The 24,479-nt window shown below is 35.7% G+C and overlaps 1 protein-coding gene across 4 annotated transcripts in view; it reads right to left on the reverse strand.

The window, feature by feature from the left end:
• Positions 1 to 24,479, reverse strand: part of LOC306852014 (calcium/calmodulin-dependent protein kinase type II subunit gamma-like) — a 79,033-nt gene that overhangs the window by 37,050 nt on the left and 17,504 nt on the right. For all 4 annotated transcript variants that reach the window (XM_079388579.1, XM_079388581.1, XM_079388582.1 and 1 more), the window contains exons 3-4: positions 4,761 to 4,820; positions 440 to 494 (exon numbers count right to left, since the gene is read on the reverse strand). In XM_079388579.1, the coding sequence (XP_079244705.1) occupies positions 440 to 494; positions 4,761 to 4,820 (115 nt within the window). The remainder of the gene's footprint in view (positions 1 to 439; positions 495 to 4,760; positions 4,821 to 24,479) is intronic.

The raw sequence follows: 24,479 nt of genomic DNA on the forward strand, positions 1-24,479 counted from the left end.
CTAAAATTCAGATTTTTTCTTTTTTTCTTTATTTCAATTACTAAAAACAAAGATGGCTTCTTTTAGCTGGATTCTTAAAAAAAAGGTTTAAATCCTTCAATATTGGATAAAAATGAAAAAAAAAAAAACAATGTACCAATTTTACCCAATATTTGAGTGTATATTTATACTTGCATAGTGATCACATCATAAAATATCACTTTATGAAATCATCTTTACTGAAATCATCTTTACCCATGCAATTTGTGTTGCTGCCTATGTAGAATGTTTTAAACAGTTTATTTATGAGGTTCCGTTTCAGTTAGAATGCTGTCTTAAAAGGCAGGTAACTCACTGGGTTTTGAAACAGAGCCTATATTATTGTCATGTCTTAAGTTACAGTACAGTATATACTGCTGAGTAACACGGCACAGACGTGATGAGTTTCGGTCATACTCACAGGTCAAAGACCAGGTAATGGAAACCTTCTTCTGAGATACTGTCATGGAGTCGAACTAGGGTTGAAAAGACACAACGGGAGAATCAGCATTAAACGTCAACACAGAGATAATGAATTATGAAAGCAAATGTTTTTAATGAGAGGCAAATCTTGAGCATTCTTCGCTCCATCACACAGTGTTCATAACAACATCTGATGAGAACATGCAGCATACGTCCAATTACACGCTATTATAGTGGCACTTACAATTACGAAGCACATTTACAGGCTTAAGTAAATCATAATGAGCACATGGCCAAATGAAATAAAAATAGGATCCATTGAAAAGAGAGAGAGAGAGGTGCTTATGTACATAAGCAGTGTGTCATGTAGACAGTGACACACGCCGAGTGTATTGGGTTGGGGGTTGGATGGAGAAAGAGAGAGTGAGAGAGAAAGAAGAAGAGATAGTTGAGTAAACACTGCCCAGAATAGCAGGAGCCTTATGAGAGCGCAGAGAGAAAGAGCAACATAGCAACTAGTTGAAGGAGGGAGGGGAAGAGACAGAGTGTAAATAACAGAGGGATGGAGAATACATATATTAGATCAATTACTTCTACATTATTAGAGTAATGCAGCGAGTCAATAGTCCTCAGAATGACTGTTTGACAAGCAAGGCCCTAGCATGTTGACACTGGGACTGCAAACACGAGCCGCCATCACACCAGTAATTACAGAAGCTCGAGTTTAATAAAGTCCTTAACATTCAGAGAGAGGTTAAATACAATGCAAATTCTACAAAAAAATCTACATTTCACTTCTGTAAAGTGAGATATACTGATATTTAGCAAGACACAATGTATGACAAGACCATTTAAATGGATGGAAACACGTTTGGCTGCAATATTATTGGCCATATTAAGGTCATTTTAAGGTAATTTGTTAAAATACTAGACAGTTCCACTTCAATTTTCTCAGAACTGTTTTCTCACTGTAGTGCTTTCAAAACACTGCTCTGTTTGTTTGAGCATCCCAACCAGCAACATGGGTTTAACCAATGGCATTCATTTGGAAGCGGGACTACCTGTTTTTTCAACCAATGGAAGAGAGGGAATCATTCAAGGATCTGTTTAATATCATTGCCTTTATTTTTACAATTTTAAACATATACACCTTCTTGTTTCTTACTTTTCCAATTTATTAATGATAATACTAATACTAATATTATACTATTAATATTAATATTATAATTTGAAGTGTGGAACTTCTGCATCAAAAATACAATTAAATTAAATAAAATATAATTAATATAGTAATGATATATCAATTCTTGCAATCAAGACAGGAAAAGTGTTCAGGAAACCTGTGTGAAAATAGTCATTATTTTTGCAATTATGTTTGTGCAGAAATTACTCATTTCACCTCTAATTTTATTTTTTCAATTTATATAATTATTAAAATAATATTAATAGCATTAATAATAGTAATCATAATTATTATTATATTTGTCAGCATCATAATTACATGCGTCACCTTCTTTATATATTTTGAATTTAATAATAGTTACTCTTATTAGTAGTGCGCCTAACAAAACGGTGAAAAAAGCAAAAATAATGACTATTTTAATATAATGATGATATAATAATAAATAATTCCCTAGAATATCATTATATGCTTAAACATGAAGATTTGTACTCATAGAAATTACTAAAGTAGTCAAACATGTTCATTAGAAGGGGGTGACCCAATACTTTTGGCAATATAGTGTATATATATCTCTCTACATGACTAGCTGAGTGAAAGAGAGAGACACATTAGTGTCAACAGCACCAGTAGCAATGAGCACTCAATCCTCTCTCCTCTTTAACCTTTCAGACGGTCTCTCTCTCTCTCCATCTCTCTCCCTTCATTGGCTCTATTGTTCAGCACTTATGTGCAGCCCAAGCAGAAAACATGACAAGCTGTCCACTTGAGGGGAGACGACAGAAGGGAAAGTGAAGGAGAGAGAGAGAGTGATACAGGTGATGGAGCAGGAGAAAGGGGACGGCATAGCCTGAGGGGGAACAGAGATGAGAATAAGAAAACACATCCGATGGAAAGACGGTGAGATAGTGGGAAAAAATGAGAGGAAGTAGTGAGACACAGAGAATGAGGAGAAAGACCCTGTATAGAGTGTGAAGTTGAAGTCAAGGGTGGGATATGACAAAACTGTGTGGACGATACATTATTCTTTCTCACAATAAATGAAATAAATGCAGTGTTCTTTCAAAAACATTTAAAGATTTTTGAGGTTTATTTTAAGATTATTGCCTATAAATTGGTAGCATGAGATGTACAACATGAACTTTTCAAAAACAAAAAAATTCAACAAATCTGCATACAACTCATGCTGCCAAATATTTTCTGAAATAATTTTACACTATTTTAACACTTTAAAAAAATCCTAAACAAATCCTGAAAAATAAACAATAAATGCTATAAATTGTGAAATGTGTATTTTTAAACTTAATCAGCCAAGCAGGGAAAAAGCAAATATCTCAAAATATATATTAGGGATTACGTTACAGAAACTCTGTCTCAAGTCTTCTATCCTAAATGAGATTCTTACTGAAATCACCATGGTTACCAAACAGATAAGACAGGATTCTAGTGTTGGATGTTTCTGTAATACGGCCCCAGGAGTATAAACATAACACGGCATGAGTAATTATCACGGTAATATAACAGAATATATCACAATGTAGTTATTTTTGTTGAAAATGTAATAAAGAAAAAGGCTTATATTTTAATAAGTAAATATTCCAGTGAGATCCTTCCATTTAATTGATCTCACTTATTATTTGATACTTGATGAACACAAACCAAAAGATAAGATTACTAATAATTAATGAATATCTAATACACCCTAATCTCAAGCAAGCATGTCTTCCTTCATCATCTTTGTGGGTTTCTTGAGCTCTCTCGCCTCTTCTCTTGCCGTGCTCCTGAGCTCATTGGTGATAATGACGGTATTTGGGCTGAACTGCTGCCCACCAGCATCTCCCACCTCAGCACAGTTATTTATAGAGCTCCACTCCTCTTCTACTCCTCTCCATCTCTCTCTGCTGCTCTCTCCATCCCTCTACCTTCACCTCTTTCTTTGTCGCCATCACCCCATCTCGATGGCTCTGCTGTCTCTTAGGTCTTCTCCTCATTCTATCGATCAGTCTCTCCCACTTTCTGTCTCCACTCCTCCTTCTAATTCCCTCTTTGCGTTCTTATTCATTCTCCTATTACTGTCTACTAAATTCTGCTCTTAATCAGCTCATTTTCCCCCTCACAGTCCTTATTTTGTTCATTTCGTTCTGTAAGACAATGAGTTTTGGGAGAGGCTGTTCTGCAGGACATGGTATGCTTAGCTGCAAAAATACTTCAACCTAATTCAGTCCCAGTCATCACCGGCACTGGCTTACACACACACACACACACACACACACTCATAAACACTCACAAAGCTGCAGATGCTCACTGCGACAAACTCACATGTACACCACCATTTGAAAGTTTGGACTAAATTTAAAGTCTCATTTAAAAGTTTTGGAATGGTAAGATTTTTTTTAATGCATTTGAAATATGTCTCTTATGAACAATAAGGCTGCATTTATTTAATCAAAAATGCAGTAAAAACAGTAATACTGTGGAAGATTGTTACAATTTCAAGGAGCTGTTTTAAAAAGCAATTTATTCCTGTTATGGCAAAGCTGAATTTTCAGCATCATTACTCCAGTCTCCAGTGTCACATGATCCTTTAGAAATCATTCTAATATGCGGATTTGTTGCTCAAGAAACTTTTCTGATTATTAATGTTGAACACACTTGTGCTGCTTATTATTTTTGTGGAAATGGTGACTTTTCAGGATTCTTTGATGAATAGAAAGATCAAAAAAACAGAATTTATTTGAAATAGGAATCAACATAAAAGTCTTTACTGTCCCTACAGATCAGTTTAATGCATCCTTGACGAATAAAACATTTAATTTATTTCAAATTTACCCCAGACTTTTGAATCATGCTGTGAAGTCTTCCAAATGATATAAAGAGTTGATGATATGAAAATGATATAAGGGTTCGCAAACATATAAACACTGTGCATAAATACTAATTTTACAAAAACCTTTAAGGCTGAGATGGTCTGAGTGCAAACTAGACAAAGGGTCATGATCTTGAAGTTCAAAGATAAAATTGCTTTTAAATTGTTAAACATTTTTAGAACTCATAAATGATCCCATACTTCAAATATTCTCATTTTGACGGCTTTAGTTTCACTCTAAAATTAATAAGATATCATAATGTTCAAACTCACCAATATTGGGGTGTTTGAGTAGACGACAGATTCGGGCCTCACGTTCCAGTTTCTGATGATCTGCAGAGGAAAAAGAGAGGGAGAAAAGCAGGTTAGATATTTGAGGTGGCTGATGGTTTGTTCTCACAGCTATAAAATAGAACTGAGGTGCGAGCAGCTCTGTCCTCTCCTCCGAGAAGAGAGAACATTTACCATAGGTGTCATAGATGTGAACCGCAATGCTAGCGAGTTAAGAGGGAATAAACAATTCAGAGAGATGACATACAGTGCTGCTTGAAAGTTTGTGAACCCTTGCAGAATCTGTGAAAATGTGAGTTATTTTAACAAAATAAGAGAGATCATACAGAATTCATGTTATTTTTTATTTAGTACTGTCCTGAGCAAGATATTTTTCATAAAAGATGTTTACATTGTCAAAAAATAGCTGAAATTATTCAAATAACCCCATTCAAAAGTTAATTGTTAATACTGCGTGTGGTTCCCTGGATGATCCACGACTGTTTTTTGTTTTGTGATGGTTGTTCATGAGTCCCTTGTTTGTTCTGAACAGTTAAACTGAGCTCTGTTCTTCAGAAAAATCATCCATGTCCTGCAGAATCTTCAGTTTTCCAGCATCTTTTGCATATTTGAACCCTTTCCAGCAGTGACTGTATGATTTTGAGATCCGTCTTTTCACACTGAGGACAATTGAGGGACTCGAACACAACTATTAAAAAAAATTCAAACATTCTCTGATGCTCCAGAAGGAAACACGATGCATTAAGAGCCAGGGGGTGAAAACTTTTTGAATTTGAAGATTAAGGTAAATTGTACTTAATTTGTCTTCCGGGAAACATTTTTTAAGCATCTTCTGTTGCTTCCAAAGGGCAGTACTAAAAACAAATTATATTTCTACAAAATAAGAAAAAATTGGGCATCTTCATCCCGTTCAAAAGTTTTCACCCCCTGGCTCTTAAGGGACTCATGAACAACCATCACAAAACAAAAAACGGTTGTGGATCATCCAGGTAACCACACACAGTATTAAGAACCAACTTACAACAAACTTTTGAATGGGTTATTTTAATAATTTCAGCTATTTTTTGTCTTGTGGACTACATGTAAACCTCTTTTATGTAAAATATCTTACTCAGGACAGTACTAAATAAAAAAAGAACATGCATTTTGTATGATCTCTTACTTTTTTAAAATTACTCACATTTTCAAAGATTCCGCAAGGGGTTCACAAATTTTCAAGCAGCACTGTACATAATATAAATTAAAAATAAAATAAAATAAAGATGCAATCTACATGCAGAAACATAATCCTAATATATTATTATATGATTGTATTGGCAGAGCTCTAAAAGACTGCAGAAATATATTCCAAGTAGGGGTGGGACAATAAATCAATATGGCGATATATCGCGATTCTTCTCAGTGCGATACGATAATCGATATCTGGCGCCAAATATGGATATTTTAATTAATATAATAAGGTGCTCTAAATATATTTCCCTGTTCACAGCATCTAAAAATGCGTGGAAGTAGTGGCTGCAGAACAGCTATCAGCGTGGACCATAGGCAGCGATCACGTTATTATTGTAGAGCGCATATTCAGTCCGTGAGTAGCCTCTCCGCTCGGATCGCAGGTGTGAGAGAGAGCGCACCGCCGGTGCGTCCAGTTTTATGTGAACAACACTGGATGCTCTCCCTCTCTCTCAGATATTGCAAGTGCACATTATGCAGTGTGAGCAGTGGGCACAGACCGGCAGAAACATAAATCTGCACCTGCGGCATACGTAATGCGGCGTAGAAGTGTGCAGTGTGTATGCTTGCCGCGTGTCTTGATGCCTACTCAACATGTTAAAATTGATTTACAGAACTATTTTTTGCTGTTTTTTTAACAGTTTGGACTTGAATAAAGAAAGAAATCTTGCACTTAACCTTTTCACAGGCATTTTGTTTAGAGATATCGTGATGTATCATTATAGAATTTTCTAGAAATATGTCGATTATGGCAGAATCGCGATATTATCGTTATCGTGAGCCATGTATCGTGATGATATCGTATCGTGAGCTACCCTGCGATTCCCACCCCTAATCCCAAGTTATCCAGGGTTTGTGGCTTTGGTCCTGTCATGGTAAGATAATGTAAATCGCGTGTGTGTGTGTTTGTAAGAGTGGGGGTGAGGTTCAAGCTAATCTAGGACTTATTACTGAAACATGTAATACGGTTGTGTGAGCTCGAAGGATGAATGTTGTGTAAAATTAAACAAACAAGCCAGAGGGCTCATTTCCTCACACTTGCAACACACACCACAAGCGCAGGAGTCTAAATAGCAGCTCAGTGTCTTGACTGGGGTTTATTCATCTTCTCAATGTAAAAATCACCCACTATGCACTGCTGGAGGCCAGTGAAATTGGATGTGATTCATATTTTAGAAGAAAATAATAGGCTTTAATGTCAAATAAACAATGTTTTGACAGATTATACTCAGACAGGCTATGCCAGTTTACAAGACCTTGCAGATCAAATATTAAACCTGATTTAATTGCATGAAATAATATTTATTTTTAATCAGCAATTGTATCAGTGTTTCCAGCTCTAAAAGATCTAAACATCTTTAAAACTTGATGAATTTTATATTTAAATTTACAAATTAGCTCATTGGCAAACACCTTTGCTTGTTTTTGCATAAATGTATCAAACTTTTAATAAATACAATTAAAAATTCAGTTAATTCAAGACGCTTTCTCTTAATTTTAATGTAGAAACATGCTAAACCTGCTTTGAAACAATATGTATTGTGAAAAGTGTTATACAAAATATGAATTAATTATTAGTGTACACTAATCTGCTTTAAACTGATCTTGCAACAAGATAAAAATGCCTTTGCTAAGTTGGAAAATATAATCGGTTAAATATCAAGTAAATATCAGGGCCATCTCAAAGGTCTCAGACAAGTCATGTCCTTAAATTAAATTGCATCGGCTGAAACTATTGTGTCATCTTGCTTTTCCGTCACCATACATACATGAAAAATCATCACATCCAAACCTGCCCCTTCTGAACTTTGAGCTTAGAGTCGGTGTCATTACTTAAGCAATCAGAAGTGCAGTGACAATTGGCAATATGAAGAGAAGAGTGAGATGGATATTACCACATCACTACATGCATGTTGTGCAACCGGCATGGACAACGTAATACTGACAGCTTACATCCACCCAGATCTCCACAATAAACACATCAGCTTGAGTCAGCCTACAAATATTAATGCTGTCTAATCTGACGTGCTTAAGCAAGAGTCTAGCTGACCCCCTAACTGGCCCTGGCCCAAAACCTAGTGGGTTGCCTACGTAGGCAGCATTTTAAGGTGTGCTCTTGACATGAAGACTGCTCCAAAATGTAGGCAGCATGAAAGACACCTTTCTGTCAAACTCTAAAGGCGTAACTGTGTGTATCATTCACAGAGAGGTCAATACCAGCGTGCAGTATATAGTTAAAAACAATGACAAGCTAAGCTCAAAAAAGTACTAATAAAAATTAACCAATATTAGTTTTTATGCTTATTAGGATATCATATTGTTAATTAGGAGAATGATAACATTCAGGTCTGTTGAAATTAATTATTAATAAAAGATTTTCTGCCTAATGTAGGGTGTTCCAAATCACTAGCTTATGAGGTTCCATTTCTGTCAAAATTCTCCCTTAGAAGATAGGTAAGGTTTTGGGAACTGAACTATAGAAACAAATATAGAAAGTTTTCAATTCTGGACAATTCCGTCCGATTATTACATTTTATAAAATGGCACTTTTGAAAGGACGTGTAATATAATACAACCCCTTCTAATCAACTTAACAAGCACATCGACTGGAAACTAAGTGCCCTTTTTGATTCGGTCGTTGGTTTGATTGAATGTGTTATTTGATTGTGCACGCATGCATGCATTATAATTTTCCACATATTGTGCTGTCTGTGGTCCAGAACTCCTGCTTTTTTTTTTTAAATCTTTATCACTACCACATTCTGTCTTGTTGACTTTCTTTCTCTCTGAGCTAGATTATGTGTTAGCCTTTCATACATGCAAACACACACACACACACACACACACAGCAGACATGCTTCAAGCTAACAGGATTACATCCTCTCCCATCTTGCCCTGTGACCCAGTGGAAGATTAACCCTTAGCATGCCGCTGGCACAAATACTGTTTTCCTCCACAGCACTTTTCACTGCTGGCCAACACTGACCACACACACCCCAACCGCAGAAGCAGAAGAGTGCCAAGATGGCACCAAATCCCTGTTACTGGATCAGCACAGAGGCACAATGAACCCATGTGATCCTACGAACTAGCAGTTGAAGCAAAGAGAAAACAATATATGTATATGGGAAGAGCGCATGGTACAGAGTATGGCAGAACAATATAGCTAAATATAAAATATGTGTGTTATATTTTATACATAGCAAAATATATATTATATACATGTTGATGTTCCTCCTTTCACTTCTCCATTTCTGCTTATCTCGAAAAAACAGGGCTTTAGAATTTCTACATCACACCCACACTAGCAAAATGTATGACTACTGTCTGTATGAGCTGGTTTAGCATTAAAATGGAAGTTTAAACTCCTTCCTCATGATATTTGTGTTTACGTTCACAGCTTACATTTACGCTCCATACATAAAATATACAAGCTGATGCACTGCATTGAAAAACTACTTCAAGTAGTAGCAAAAGATGTGCACCAGGACTTAAAAGTGCTAATACAGCATAAATTCAACTGAAATCTTTTCATTAGCAGGGTAAAAAAAAAAAAAAAAAACCTATCTAGTAAAGTAAAATTGTGAAAAGTTGTGAATTCCTGTACTGGTAACACCAAAGTCATGGGTTCGATTCCCAGGGAATGCATAAACTGATAAACTATACCTTTGGATAGAAGTGTCTGCTAAATATGTAAATATAAAAACTGCAAAGAGTTTCACACTGACTAAAAGTGCAATCCACTGAATGGACTGATCTTTTATTCCTCAGCCTCATTTACATGCCGACTGACTAAGGTCTACTAAGGCAAAAGCTGAATACATTGATGGCAAATAAATTCTTACTGTATCTCAGAAGTTTCACCGTCCCAAAAGTAACTGGAGAGGAAACTCCCTTCTATATTACACAGAGACACATCAGTGTGGTGCTATCAAAACTACTTCAGTTTCACCACGGAAGATAACACACTCTCATGCTGCAGTAATTGTATTACAGACACACACAGCCCTCTAATCTGATGCATAATAAAACACAGGGTAGAGATAGGAAGGGCCTTCTGTCCTGACATTCTGTGTAAAGGGTGAATAAGAGCAGGACAGAGAGGAAGACAATGGGGCAAAGGGAGTCACTGAAAGGTTACAGAGAGGAGGCCAAACACTGGAACACAAACACTGAACCTGCACTGAATGTGAAACACGTCTTTTGTGCACATAGATGTATTCAAATCAGCTCAAACATTCAAAATCAACCTGGTCTCATGGCATAAACGTACCTGGGTGCACTTTTTAGCGAGACCGTTTTTACGTACCTTACTGCACGTTTTGCCGCAGTTTCAAAAAGAAATGTCCACCGAGTGGCGCTAAAACACGGGTTCAATACATAAACCCTGGCATGTTTTTATTACATTGATATAGGTACGTACTGCGGCAGTTCAGAATTCAAATAACCAGGGACCGTCGCTAAAAATTAACACTATCGTGTTGGAAATATGCCCTACACCAAAGCCAACCCTAAACCTACCCGACAGTGTTGACAAATGCAAAACTGATTTAAAAATGCATTTGTTGATGCAGCCATGCTCTCTTATCTTCCTTGTATGCAGATTTGAACTGTTTCTCCTCACACCTCAAAGTACGTCTCCGTACTCCGTGAGCTACCGAACAAACCTACCGTCTATGAAAACCCATAGATATGAAGCTGGACATGTGTGATGCTAACGTTCAAAAGCATCAGTTTTCAAATCTCCCAGCATATTAATGTTTTGAAGATTGAAGACATAACATGATATTCTTCAAGTAATTGTGTGAAAACTACGCTTTATTAATCGAAACTCTGTAAATTTGTGTGAAAAGGAATAAAAGGCATCGGAGTTTTACTGCCTTCAGTGTTCATTTCTTTTGGAAACTGCAGTGATGTGTACTTATTGGTACGTATTTCATGCCTCACTAAAAAGTGCACCCAGGAGACCAGGTAGTTTAAAATAGCTTTAAATGATGTGTGTAATGGAAATGTAAACCCTTGTCAAGTTAATTAAGATCAATTTAATTAAGATCCTTCAAATTCAACTGAATTTAACCCAGAATCAAACATTTAAATGATCAAAAAATTTTAAATTGAAATGACTTTCCTGGAATCGAAAATTCATTAATTATTAAATTGTTTACATTAATAATGGAACAAAATTCAAATTAGAATTGAAAATATAATTTGAATGAATACTCAATAAGAACTGATCTGAAAAAAAAAGGTATAGGAAAGAAAGCCACAGAACTTGATTAGGCCTATAGTTTGAAAATTAGAATCAAAAAGGAAATAAGAATTGAAACTGAATCAAATATGAATCACATGGAACTGGAATTTAATATGAACTGAATAGACAGTACATAAAAAGTCATTTGAAATAAAGTCGTCGTGACGTATTGTCAAGTATGGTGACCCATACTCGAAATTGGTGCTCTGCGTTTAACCCATCCAAGTGCACACACACAGCAGTGAGTAGTGAACAAATGCACACACACACACACACACACACACACACCGTGAACACACACCCGGAGCAGTGGGCAGCCATGTACAATGTAACAGCCGGTGCCCGGGGAGCAATTGGGGGTTCGGTGCCTTGCTCAAGGGCACCTCAGTCGTGGTATTGAGGGTGGAGAGAGCGCTGTACATTCACTCCCCCCACCTACAATTCCTGCCGGCCGGGGACTCTAACTCGCAACCTTTCGATTACGAGTCCGACTCTCTAACCATTAGGCCACGACTTCCCCGTTTAGAAAGGTTTAGAAAAAGAGAAGTGCAAAACAGGTGAAATTGGAATTAAGCACATATTGAAACAAAGTTAACTAGAATTGAATATGAATCAAATTACAATGTAACAGAAAGTGAAGGTATTAATAAAGCAAATAGTTAAAACTGAACTGAATTAGAAAAATGTAAATTGGAATTAAAATTCAAGTTGGCACTGAAACTAGACTAAAGTGAATTAACTGAAAATTAATTGGAAGGAATGGGATAGAAAGACTGTGAATTAGTACAGTGACGCAAAAGCACCACTAATCACCAGAGCCAGTGTGTGTGTGTGTGTGTGTGTTTGTGTGTGTGTAAGAGAAAGGATTACATGAGACATGTACTTGATGAAGCAAAATCACAACTCCCTTGCGTGAGCATCTGCACTGTAAGCCTGTGCATGTGCGTGACCTCATCAGCTCAGATGTCAGGATGCCTTTCTTCCTTTGTTCCTTCACTCATTCATTTACTCTATGAATATGAATAATCCTGGGTAGAGCAGAAATCTCCTTTTACCAATGACACTTCCTGTTGACATCATCCACTGACTTAGTCAACATAAAAACTAATTTTACTTCCACAATGTGATGTATTTAAATAAACAGGAAATTCAAAAAGTAAAACTTGCGGAATTATTTTATCCACAGGGAAGCATCCTCTCTGGTTCATCTGAGAATCACTTATGCACACACACGATCAGTGTCCAAGCACAGACGTGCACACCTGCTCCATTACAATGGAGTGCTTTCGTCTGAAATACATTGATTTGAACATCCTGTGCTGAGAACTCAGTGTGGATAGCAACAATCTCCGGGTCCTCTCATCCTTGGAAAAATAAATGAGCCGCTGTCGTGACTTTGGATCTTACACACACACACACACACACACATCCAAAAATCCCTAGGTTAAACCTCAAGACAACATGCCTGTTCACAAACCGCCCTGATGCATAACACTCACACAACTCGTAGGTTTCTGTATCTCAAACAGAAGAGCATGCTGCTAGAAATGCCACTGTCATAAATTTAATTCCCAAGAAATGCATGTAATAACAATAATAATATATAATAGTATATATAATATATGATAGAAATAGAAATAAATAGAAATAAAACACTAAAATAAAATCCACACACTGGATTTCTTTGCTCCAAAAATATTTTATTGGTTTATGTTGGCTCTTCATTATGCAAAATCCCAATGCAAAAAGACCCATAAATAATTATTTAAATTATATGGTTTGGGGGGGGGGGGGGGGGGGGGGGGGGTAAAAATACTACCCATTTCTCCTCTACTAGCACTTTGTCATCATGAAGTCAAAAATGCAAAAAAGCTACATCTCTCTCATAAATATATATACAAATATCAAATTCAAATATCCAAATATAAAACAATTACAGTATTAAAAGTGAATAAATATTGTATGTATTATTAATTACAATTTATATATTTATATATCATATAAATTATATATAATAACATGAGGGTAAATGACGGCAATTTTAAATTTGGGTAAACTATTCCTTTACTGCAGTGCGGACTAGATCTTATGCAGTCTAGTCAAAGGTCTGATTATGTGAGACAAATCAAGCCCTAATGTCATAATGCCCTTTCCAATCAATCTCAGAAAAAGAATAATCTAAAAAAAAAAAAAGCATCAAAAAGCATTCTGCTTTTATTTAAGCTGGCAAGGATGTTTCCCAACCAGCAAACACATTGATAAAAGCTAAATTACAGCAGTTTCATGTTCCGTGACTTGACGTGATAATGCCTTCATTAGGATGCCAGAGGGAAGGAGGAGCTGAGAGGCAGTCGACTAGAGCAACCGTAACACACACACAGGTAACCCATCCCCAAAGGAAAATGCTCATTCCTAATATGGATACGGATGGTGCAGTGTTTAAGCGCTTCATCACCCGTGCCATTTAGAGACTGTGTGTGTGTGTGTGTGTTTTAGTATCGGTGTCAGTGTTTTGCTTTATTGTGCTGAAGCTCAGAGATCCGTGGGCTCAATTACTGGCCCACAGGCACTCCTGTGTTTGTCGCAATCAACAAAACTGCAGTGACCAACAGAAAAGAGCAGACGCAGAGGAGCGCAGACCCACAGGGACACGGGTCTGGACCCAGAGCGCAAATCAGTATGAGTCTGGACAATTAATAGCCTGTCAATATCTGCTAGAAGCAGCTGGTCACCGAGGCTCTTCCATTTTCCAAATGATGAAATGACAAAAATTTTCCAATGACTAATGTTAAATATGACAAGAGGCCATGAAGGAGCATCCCCAAGCAAATAAAATCATGCAGACTTAGAGTTTAGAATTACAGGAAACACATAACTATGTGCATTATAATATTAAATTTGGGGTATTTAGAGTAACGTGTGTTTACAAAGAACTTATATATTACTTTCAAAATTACTTCTTAATTCAAAATTAATTCTTAATTTTGTTCAGTCTGTGGTGTAAAAAGGTCACATTAGCAATTAAAGAAAAAAAAAAGAAAACATGGTCAGGTCAAAGTGTCTGAATAATTTTTGGTCCCAATTTTTTTGCAATTTTACTGGTAGTCAACTATATGAAGAATTTTTGATATAATATATGTCACGGTTTACTTTATTTTGCTATCCTCACTTACAGAAATGAACTATAGTGTCCTGCACCCACTAGTAAAAAAGAAATATCACAAATTATATCTGGTGTCTGAATAATTTTTGGTTTGACTGTGTGTATGTATGCATGTATATAAAATACTCTGTGCTCTGGGAAAGACTTTCTTCACTGGCAGAGGGTGAGGCTGAGGTCAGATGGGTTTACTTTATAAAAAAAAAAAAAAAAATCCAGGCCAAATCCATGCTGGGCAAACTGCCAGTCTTCACAACACTCACCATACCAACCACAAGCACACAGACACATATGCCAAGTCCCCAGACTGTGTGAGAGAGTGAGTAAGTGCCACACAACATGATATGATGTATGTGTTTATCAGATGATTTTATTATGTATAAATAGCATGAGCAAAAAAGAATATACAAAGTCAAATGCTAAACAATGGCATATGGAAAAAGCTGGTTCATATTTAGTAACAATTATGCATCTGACACAAACCTCAAGCAAGCTTTTTTTCCATGTTGCCTGTGCTCTTCTTCATCATCATCATCATCTGGTACTACAAACTGTATATCCATATAATGGATTGGATTAAATTTGGACTCAGTTGAGTGCATCTATAAAAGAAAACCTCACCCATAAGCTGAATGATAGCTAGCAACATCAGCACTCCCTAATTAACATTCATGAGGAAAGCCATCTTTTTTTGCAATGTGACGTCACAAAAAACATCATAAGCCCTGAGCAGCAGGCTATCAGAATGTATCTGACCCAGACAGAGCCGTCCCTAGGCACTGGCCGGCAAGGCCACAGCGTCTGCATCTCAAATCTCCACTGCTACGTCCTCCTCCGCTTCTATTCTGCCCTTTTCGGTTTCAAAATGCCCCTCTTTGACCATTCTGAACTGATATTTTCTACAGATGCCCCCATAGCGCATCCTCTGTTCTGTGCATGATAAAAACACCACAATGCTGCTGTCCTGAGGGAAATATAAAAGTTAAAATGGTATTTCATAAAAAAAAAAAAAAAAAAGTCGTCAGTGGATGAATGTCAATAAACATGCAGCACGAATGCATACAGAAAACCTTCAAATCAAAGACTGACATTTTTAGATTAATATCTGATTATACAGACAAACATGGAAAATAATATTGAACCTGAGGTAAAAAGAACAGCTAAGGAGCAAGATATTACTCTAACATTTATTAGTTAAAATTAAAACGAATCTGCAATTAAACACTTTAAACTAATTCTCCAACCCTTGAGAATTAAAGACAAAATTAAGACTAGCTAGAGGACATTTTTACTGGAAAACTGGGATTCAAGCTCAAGATTCCAATAACCTAGAAATCTAGCGCTGGCACAACAATAACAAAAACATCTGGTTACAAAGACTTTCCTGATCTCTTCCCATTACTCAAACTGTATTAATTGCTGTGAGAATACGATTCGCTGCGCTTGTGTTGAATTAGCCCTGATGCACTAGGTCAAGACAACTGACAATGTTCTGATCTGGTTCAGGTATGCAGGCCTGAAATACGTTACAGTTGGCGTTAAAGTTACGTTAAAGCTTGTAAATATACTTGATTCAGCCAAATTTGCAGGAGAAGCAACAGATGCCTCCTCAAGGGACAGACAAAGATGCACACTGGATGAGTATAAATTGAAAGAACATTGAATCCACCTTTATTAGTGGTCAGTGTTGTTATAGACCTTAGGGCAGACGTCATATTAAATTTTACAAAGATGAAAATGAGGCTGTATGAAATAGACTAGAGCAGGGATCTCCAACCTTGCTCCTGGACTGCTACCGTCCTGCAGATTTCAGTTCCAACCCTGCTCCAACACACTTGTCTGAAATTAACAAGTAGCCTTGAAGACCTGATTAGCTGGTTCAGGTGTGTTTGATTGGGGTTGGAGCTGAAATCTGTAGGACAGTAGCTCTCCAGGAGCAGGGTTGGAGACCCCTGGACTAGAGTCTTAACAAAAGGCATATACTGCATAAATGTCCTAGATCACATCATTTCCTCGATCACACAACATGCTGTTAAACTACATTACAATCAATTAAACAATATACTTCTATCACTCACAGCCTCCTTTTCATTCCTGTAAAACATTAAATACAGCACTACACTATAGGATCTATAGTTAATTAAAATATAAATATTAGATTAAAACAAATTATACATTTTGTCTTGGCAACTAACTGAAATAAATGAAGCTGAAACACTAACTAAAATAAAAATAAAGCTAAATAGAAATATTTAAAAACTAATACAAATGGCAAAAGAACATAATAAAATTAGCAAAACTTAAACAAAAATTGAAATTAAAACTGAAACCATAAAATAAATTTAATAAAAGCTAAAATTAAAAAACATATATGCCACTATAGCACATAAATACTGGCTAAAATACTACTCAATTAGCACTGCTAGAGGGGTTAATTTCTTTCATAAATCTATAACAAGTTATGGTCATTATAAATATACATAATACAAGTTATTTTAAATCTGTTACTCCAAACATGGTTGTTTTTGCACATTAAGCTGAAATAATAAGTATTTTAACACTGAAATCATTACATCACTAGTCTAAGTGATTCAGCAGTAAGTGGAAATGGTTCGGAAGTGTTTCCCTAGAAACAGCATTTGGACAATTACGCCATCCACAAAAGGAATCTGAATCTCTAGACAGCAGCACTGCATTCATACTTTCCACAGGGGCTAGCGAAATCATCAGAGAAGGGGATTCTGGGTAATGTGGAACTGAGCCCAATGCTCACTGCACCTGTGGTGCAAAACAACGGTAACCAAGCCGCAGGAGATACGGATGCAAACAATACATTCCCAACATACACCTCAGCCCACACCGTGGCCTGAGGGGGCACATTAGAGCACACTATTCCCTTCAGATAGAAACCGAAAGCTACGGCTCATCAGAAAGAGCCTCTCGACAAATATTTCAGAGCAGTGGGCAAAGGTGGCGTGCGTCACGTAATAGCTTTTAGCTGCGCATCGCCCTCCCCTCCGCGTGACGTTCTATAACCCCGGTCATCTCTCACAGGCTATTTAAGCCTTTCTCTCTGACATTTATGACAGATCTTCTTTTTTCCAAATGCTGCTGTTATTAAGAGTCTGAGTAAAACAGGACGGCCTTTCACATGTACTTATAGAGTCCCAAACCAAACGCTCGCCGCAACTCTGATTAACAAACCAATGACTGAATGAAAAGATGTATCTGGTGGAGCTCTTTTAATGGGATAACAAAGGCCATCGATGCAAAAAAACACTTAGTGCTTCCATTTTCAGAGTTACAGTAAATGTGCATCCACTTCATTAGAAAACCAGATATTTGTGTGCATCTAAATATTAATTTGTGAGTGCAGCACAAGTAGTACACTATACAGATGAGTATCACTAAATAGTACATACTGATGACTTTACCCTGGGGAACAGAGGTGAATGCAACATAACTTTTATCAAGAAACTGTGATATTTTATTACACCGTAAAATAATTGTTTTATATTTTAAAATAAATAAGTGCTGCTTAATATTTTTGTGGAAAATATATATATATTAACATATATATATATATATATAACAACAATATATATAATTTGTCCCTATGAAAACATAATTAACTAGCTATCTGTGCATAATAGTGACAACAGTAATATATAATGCTAATAATGTTAATAATAATAATAATAATAATAATAATAATAATAATAATAATAAGACTTAAACTTCCGTTTCCCCAAAGGGAAATTAAGAATTTATTTTGATCATATAATAATTAATTATTATTACCATTTTATTTTAATAACATAATAATACATTATTAAATAAATTACTTTTACAGCACCTTTCAGTATTATATAGTACATAAAGCTCAAAGTGATTTTCAAATATATAAAAACAAACAACTAATGAAAATGGAATATAAAAATATTTTAAAATAAATACAATATTAAAAACAGTATGACAGATAGAAAGAAAGAAAAATATAGTAAAAATGCAACAATTGAAACAAAAAAGTTTTATTTTTAATTAATAACAAAATATGTTTAAAAATTCAAAATATTTCACATTAAAAGCCAACCTAAAAATATATCCCTTCACCTTTTTAGAAGTTTGATTTCAGAGTAGGATGCAGAACAGACAGTTTCTTAAACCAGTCAGTGTCATTAGGTATAACATCAGTATGTCACCAAATGGAGTTCTAGAGGAAAAAAATATAACTTTGGGCATAGAGATAAACTTGTGGCTGTGAAGATGAGGGACACACGTCACACACACGTCCCAGCTGTAAGAATGGATGAATGCACACGGTGTCAGATAAAAGACAAAACGCCACTCATGTCCACACGCAGGAGTGAGTGACAGAGAGAGGGAACCGTAGGAAAGACTAGAGCCCAGAGGCAGAAAGACCACGGGCGTTAAATGGGTCAAGGAGAAAGGGATCCAAAGAACATCATGTTAACACACAACGACAAGAGATCTGAACAGGACAGAGAGAGGAAATACAAGCTTCGACAACAAACTTGGCAAAGCTACAACTAATGGAGTCAACCTAGCCCCTGACCTATTATGAAATTAATTTTAACATTTCATTACAACATGCATGCCAATTATATCTAAGAAAACTCATTTGTCCTCAGGAACACCCAGCAGTCATAAAGAACAAACCACACTGATAACTAGATCAGCAGTTCCTAAAGGAAATACCAGTATGGCAGCAGAGGAATAGTCTTAAGGTTTTAGGTTATGCTCTGCTAAACTGCAGAAATACTGCTATTGAAATATTAAGTCAGTATGAATGTGCACAGTAATAAATCTCAACTTACTTTATGACCATAAAGTATACTTTTTTTTTTTAATATTATAAATACATACATAGGACATCTGCATTGTTGCATTGCTTCACCAATAAGTTCTTTGACCTTTGACCTACTAACAGCAACAACCACAAAAACATAAGCACTGCGAATGTACAATTCGACCACAAGGAGACACTTTTTGGTACATATAGAACTGTCAGCTCACAATACTCTGCCGTATATTCTCATCTTTAAATCTGACAGTTCCTCAACACTTGTAGCCTCATGGGATAGTAAACTGTCCACTTCAGAATCCCAGCATACTTTATCTGGCTTTTTTTGAATATTTGGACAACCTACTCACTTGCTGTAGTGCTTCTGGCATACCATATAGTACAAAAGTGCACATTTTCTTAAGCATGGGATAGTCAGTGTGAGGTAGAGCTGGTTTTAAATGGTTAAAGAGGTCAAATGTATGTAAAGACGACCAATCACATTCAGCATGCAAATAGATATAAGAAAGAATGCACAATTTGGCATGAAAATATTTCATACATACCGTATATGACACAAACACTGACAGTTACAATTTGATTATTGAACATTCTATCAATGTCAGTCAATGGATATTTAAAATGTAGTTCACCCAAAAATGAAAATTCTGTCATCTTTTACTTACTGAATATCATATTTCAAACCTGTATGCCTGTATGACTTTAGTTCTTTTGTAGAACATATTAAACATGTTTATTTTGAGAATTGTATACAAGACAATGGCAAACAACTAAACTATTAATATATCTAAAAACAAAGTTTGAAGGAGATAAATATTAACTGGAGAAGTTTAATACTGAGGGTAATTCAGAGTGTGTGAGGAATATCAGTACAAATCTGCCTTGCAAGCAATCTAATGACTTGAGCCAACAACTTTAATGTCTTCACAGGGATGCATGCAAATCTTTGTGTGATATATTGTCTTTTTATAACCCGAGTGCATCATCTTTCCTCAAACAGTCTGAAAGGGGCACCAAGCTGTTGAACACATCACCAAACATAACTTGTATCATGTTTCAAATGCGCTTAATCCAATTCAGCTCATTTCATCTGCATTTTAACTGCATCAGGGAGGCATGCGGAGATGCGTCTCGTAGCATCTGATTACACCTAAACGGCTGGCTCCAGCAGCGCGACTGTGAATGAGGCACAACGCTTGTTTGCTCTCGCAGTAATAAAAGAGACGGAGCGAGTCACTCTCCCTTCCTGAGAAAACGCCAACCCATTCTGTAATGTAGCAAGACTGAATTATTCACATGTGGCCCTCTGGAGGAAGAATGGGGAGAAAGGAGTGAGACGCAGGACAGAGAGAAAGTGGGACATGCAGGAAGAGGAATGGGAGTGTCAAGCTCGAAGAACAGGAAGAAGTGCTGTCAGGGCTGTGAGGAACTCTCAAGGTGAGGCAAACCTCTGGAACAGTAGGTTTAAAACATGCTTATTATAGGCTACTCTGTTTATACACTCTTAAAAAAAATTAAGTTTGTTTATTGGCATCCATGAACAAAAGGTTCTTTGTAGTGGTAAAATGTTCTCTTTTATGCTGACAATTTCTTTTTTTATCTTTTATGAATTATTCAAGGTTCAAGGTTCTTCTAAGAACCCAAAATAATTCTTCTATGGCACTGGTGCGAGAACATCCTTTTGGAACCAATATTTTTAAAAAGAGAGGGAGAGTGAGAAGGAAAAGGGAACAAGACTCTAAACACACTGCTGTGATTATATTTAAAAAATAATAATAAAAACAACTGAAATTACTCATATTTATATACAATAATAATATAAAATATAATTAATAATATAATAATATATAAAATAATAATATAAAATATAAATTATATTTTTATATTTAAAATATATAAGTGTATAGTATACATATTTAAGATTAAACAAACAAAAATTGAATATATATATATATATATATATATATATATATATATATGTGTGTGTGTGTGTGTGTGTGTGTATCTAAAAAAAATTTATAATTGATATTAACTAAAAAAACTAATAAAACAAAAATTGTATTTATATACAATAAAATAAAATAAATAGTAATAAAAGTATAAAATTATATTTTTATATTTAAAATATATACAAGTATACATATTTGCTCAGACTAACTGAATTTTTTTTTTATTATATATATATATATATATATATATATATATATATATATATATATATATATATATATATATGTGTGTGTGTGTGTGTGTGTGTGTGTGTGTGTGTGTGTGTGTGTGTGTGTGTGTGTGTGTTTTTTGTGTCTGCCGACTGTTCTAAAATCTACTGTTAGCACACTACACTCATTTTTGTATTATATAAAAAAAATTAATTATTTAATTAATTCAAAAAGTTATTTTGCATTTTTATAACTTTGAGCAATTATTGTGTCATTTTTGTTTTTACTAACAAAAAGTTGACCAGTAGCCTGCATCAGAATTTATGGAGCCTGGTGTGTGTGCCTGACATTTCCACGATGGGATGAACCAACGTCAGGACCTGAGAAAAAGAGAGAGAGGGCCTAAGAATAGCCCAGGGAGAAGGTGTGTGTCCCTTCAGACGTGAGAGTAGATATATTTGGAGAGATGAGGCCCTCTGGGAGTGACCTAAGGCACAAACACAGACAAGCACACACACACACACACACAGTTTAGTCCACCGTTTTTCCCTCCTACGCAGCCATTCATACCTGCAGCAGGCTTTCCTATGGGGGAGAAATAGCTTTTTGAATAAATCCAGACAAGGCAACAACACAAGTCCGTTGGAGTGCAGCATATGAGCTTTCTGATCTTCAGCAAATTAGATGTTCCATCAGGAACCGGCAAACAGCTGTTCGCAGTAACCAGCAGAGCCATATTTGAAGAATCATGACTGTGCAGGAGAACCGTAGAGGAAAAGCTCACTCCGTGTTTAATGAGGCAGCACAACAAAAGCCAGGCGAATGCCCCACGCCAAAGAACAGCAACCCACGTGTGATGCTGTAAGACGCGTTCATTAAAGCAGAGGGATTATATAATCTAAACACCAGAGGAAAATACTCATTGTACACTACAAAAAGATTCACATTTGAATCCCATGATGTTTTGTCTTGGGCAATTTAGAAACTACAAAGAAGACTTTTTACCCAATAGTGCATCAACAATTTTGCCTTTTGCTATACACATAAAAAAATAAATAAATTATGTAACCTGGCAGAGCTGCACATTTTGCTCTGTATATATGCATGCTGTCAATTTTCCTTTACTAAATCCTAAAGAGATCTCCAACACGTTTAGCTGTTCATATCTCAAGGCAGAATGTTCATTTCAAAACAAATTTCAAAGAGTCAGTGAACACTCTCCCCTGCTGAGAGCTTCTCTGCCATACTTCACACACACTTTCTTCTGACAAATAACTACATATGAGATAAGATCACAGCTAATAGGCCAGTCAGAACGCAAACACGTACCGAGTCCTATCAGGTGTGACAGCAAAAATGTGAAAATCTCCATGAGAGCGCACCTTATCTTGTTTGTTAAAGATGAAGTCCTTTGTTTTACTCCAGACTCTAAGTTGATTTAGAATAATCCAGCTCTGATAATAATAATCCACCCCAGCCCTGATAATGCTGTGCGTGATGCGCAACAGAAACTATTTTTCCAAATATTGTTTTTTCACCTTGTGACTGATATTCTCAGGAGAACTGATATTTTCAGTTATTTCTTCTTAATATATTAATATTTAAAAGACCAAAAAAAAACAAAAAACCTACTAGCACATATCATGGCATTAGGTCAACGCACACTTATTCATTCCTATTCAACCAAAATCCAAATTCAATATGCTGAAAAAAACCCCAAACCAAACCAAAAAACAAAAACACAAAATGCCTCAGCGAAAGTGTACAGACCAAGAATAAAGGAAACATAAATGAATAACAATAATAAAGAAAGAAATAACATTATTGTTTCATGACCCACTGATTCTCACCCTTAGGTGAGACCCCTTCCAAACAACACTTAAATAAAAAATGAAATAAAATAAAAATAAATAAAATAAAATAAAAATAATAAAATAGTCTCACTGGGAAAAGAAAAAAAAAGTAGTGCTGTCAATCGATTAAAAAAATTAAATCGTGTTAAATCACAGTCATGGACTGTGATTAATCACGATTAATCACAAATTTAAAATACTTGGATTTACCTGTAAATGTGCTGAAATAAAGAAATGCATGACAAACTAGTTTAAGGAAACATAACCTTTAACATAACCTTTCACATCTCAGCCAGCACGAGACATAATCCTTATTCTTTTTCAGAATTCGTTTTTTTTTTTAGCCATTATCAGCCTTTATATTGGCAATAAAACGTTTACCAAGCCACATCGCTTCAATCCCAGTACATTTACCCAACTATTATCAAAAGCATTTTTTGTTTACTAGGATGAGAGTTGCTGAAATCGCGTTTGGTCTCGTACTGTATCGTGTATCTTGTCAGTGTGTGCACTTGCTTGGCCATTTGTAGTTGATAAACAGGAAAGTGGGTCCAGCTGAATTGAAATGATCATTTGTTAGATTGGTATAATAAAGGTTATTATACCGCGGCAGTCGTCGTGTGAAGCCCTCTTAGTGTGAAGACCAAAGAGTGTAAAGACCATCGACTCTACCGTGCGACTCCACCGGGCAGGGACACCGGCAAGGGATAGTAGTAGCTTTTTATTTAATTTTTTCATTGATATGTTTATTATTGAAATGTTGTTGTTATATGCATGTGTTAATTTTATTTAATTTCTTTATTTTCTTAAATATGTGGGTAGATAGTATTTATAGAGTTGTAACTTTTTAGTTTTAGTTACTTTTTCTTATTTGTAAGTCGCTTTGGACAAAAGCGTCTGCTAAATGACAAAAGTAAAACAGTAAAGAGTGTAAAGACCATCGACTCTACCGTGCGACTCCACCGGGCAGGGACACCGGCAAGGGATAGTAGTAGCTTTTTATTTAATTTTTTCATTGATATGTTTATTATTGAAATGTTGTTGTTATATGCATGTGTTAATTTTATTTAATTTCTTTATCTTCTTAAATATGTGGGTAGATAGTATTTATAGAGTTGTAACTTTTTAGTTTTAGTTACTTTTTCTTATTTGTAAGTCGCTTTGGACAAAAGCGTCTGCTAAATGACAAAAGTAAAAAAAGTAAAAGTAAAATAAATACAACA

This window comes from Barbus barbus (assembly GCF_936440315.1).
Source record: "Barbus barbus genome assembly, chromosome: 32".
Lineage (NCBI taxonomy): Eukaryota > Metazoa > Chordata > Actinopteri > Cypriniformes > Cyprinidae > Barbus > Barbus barbus.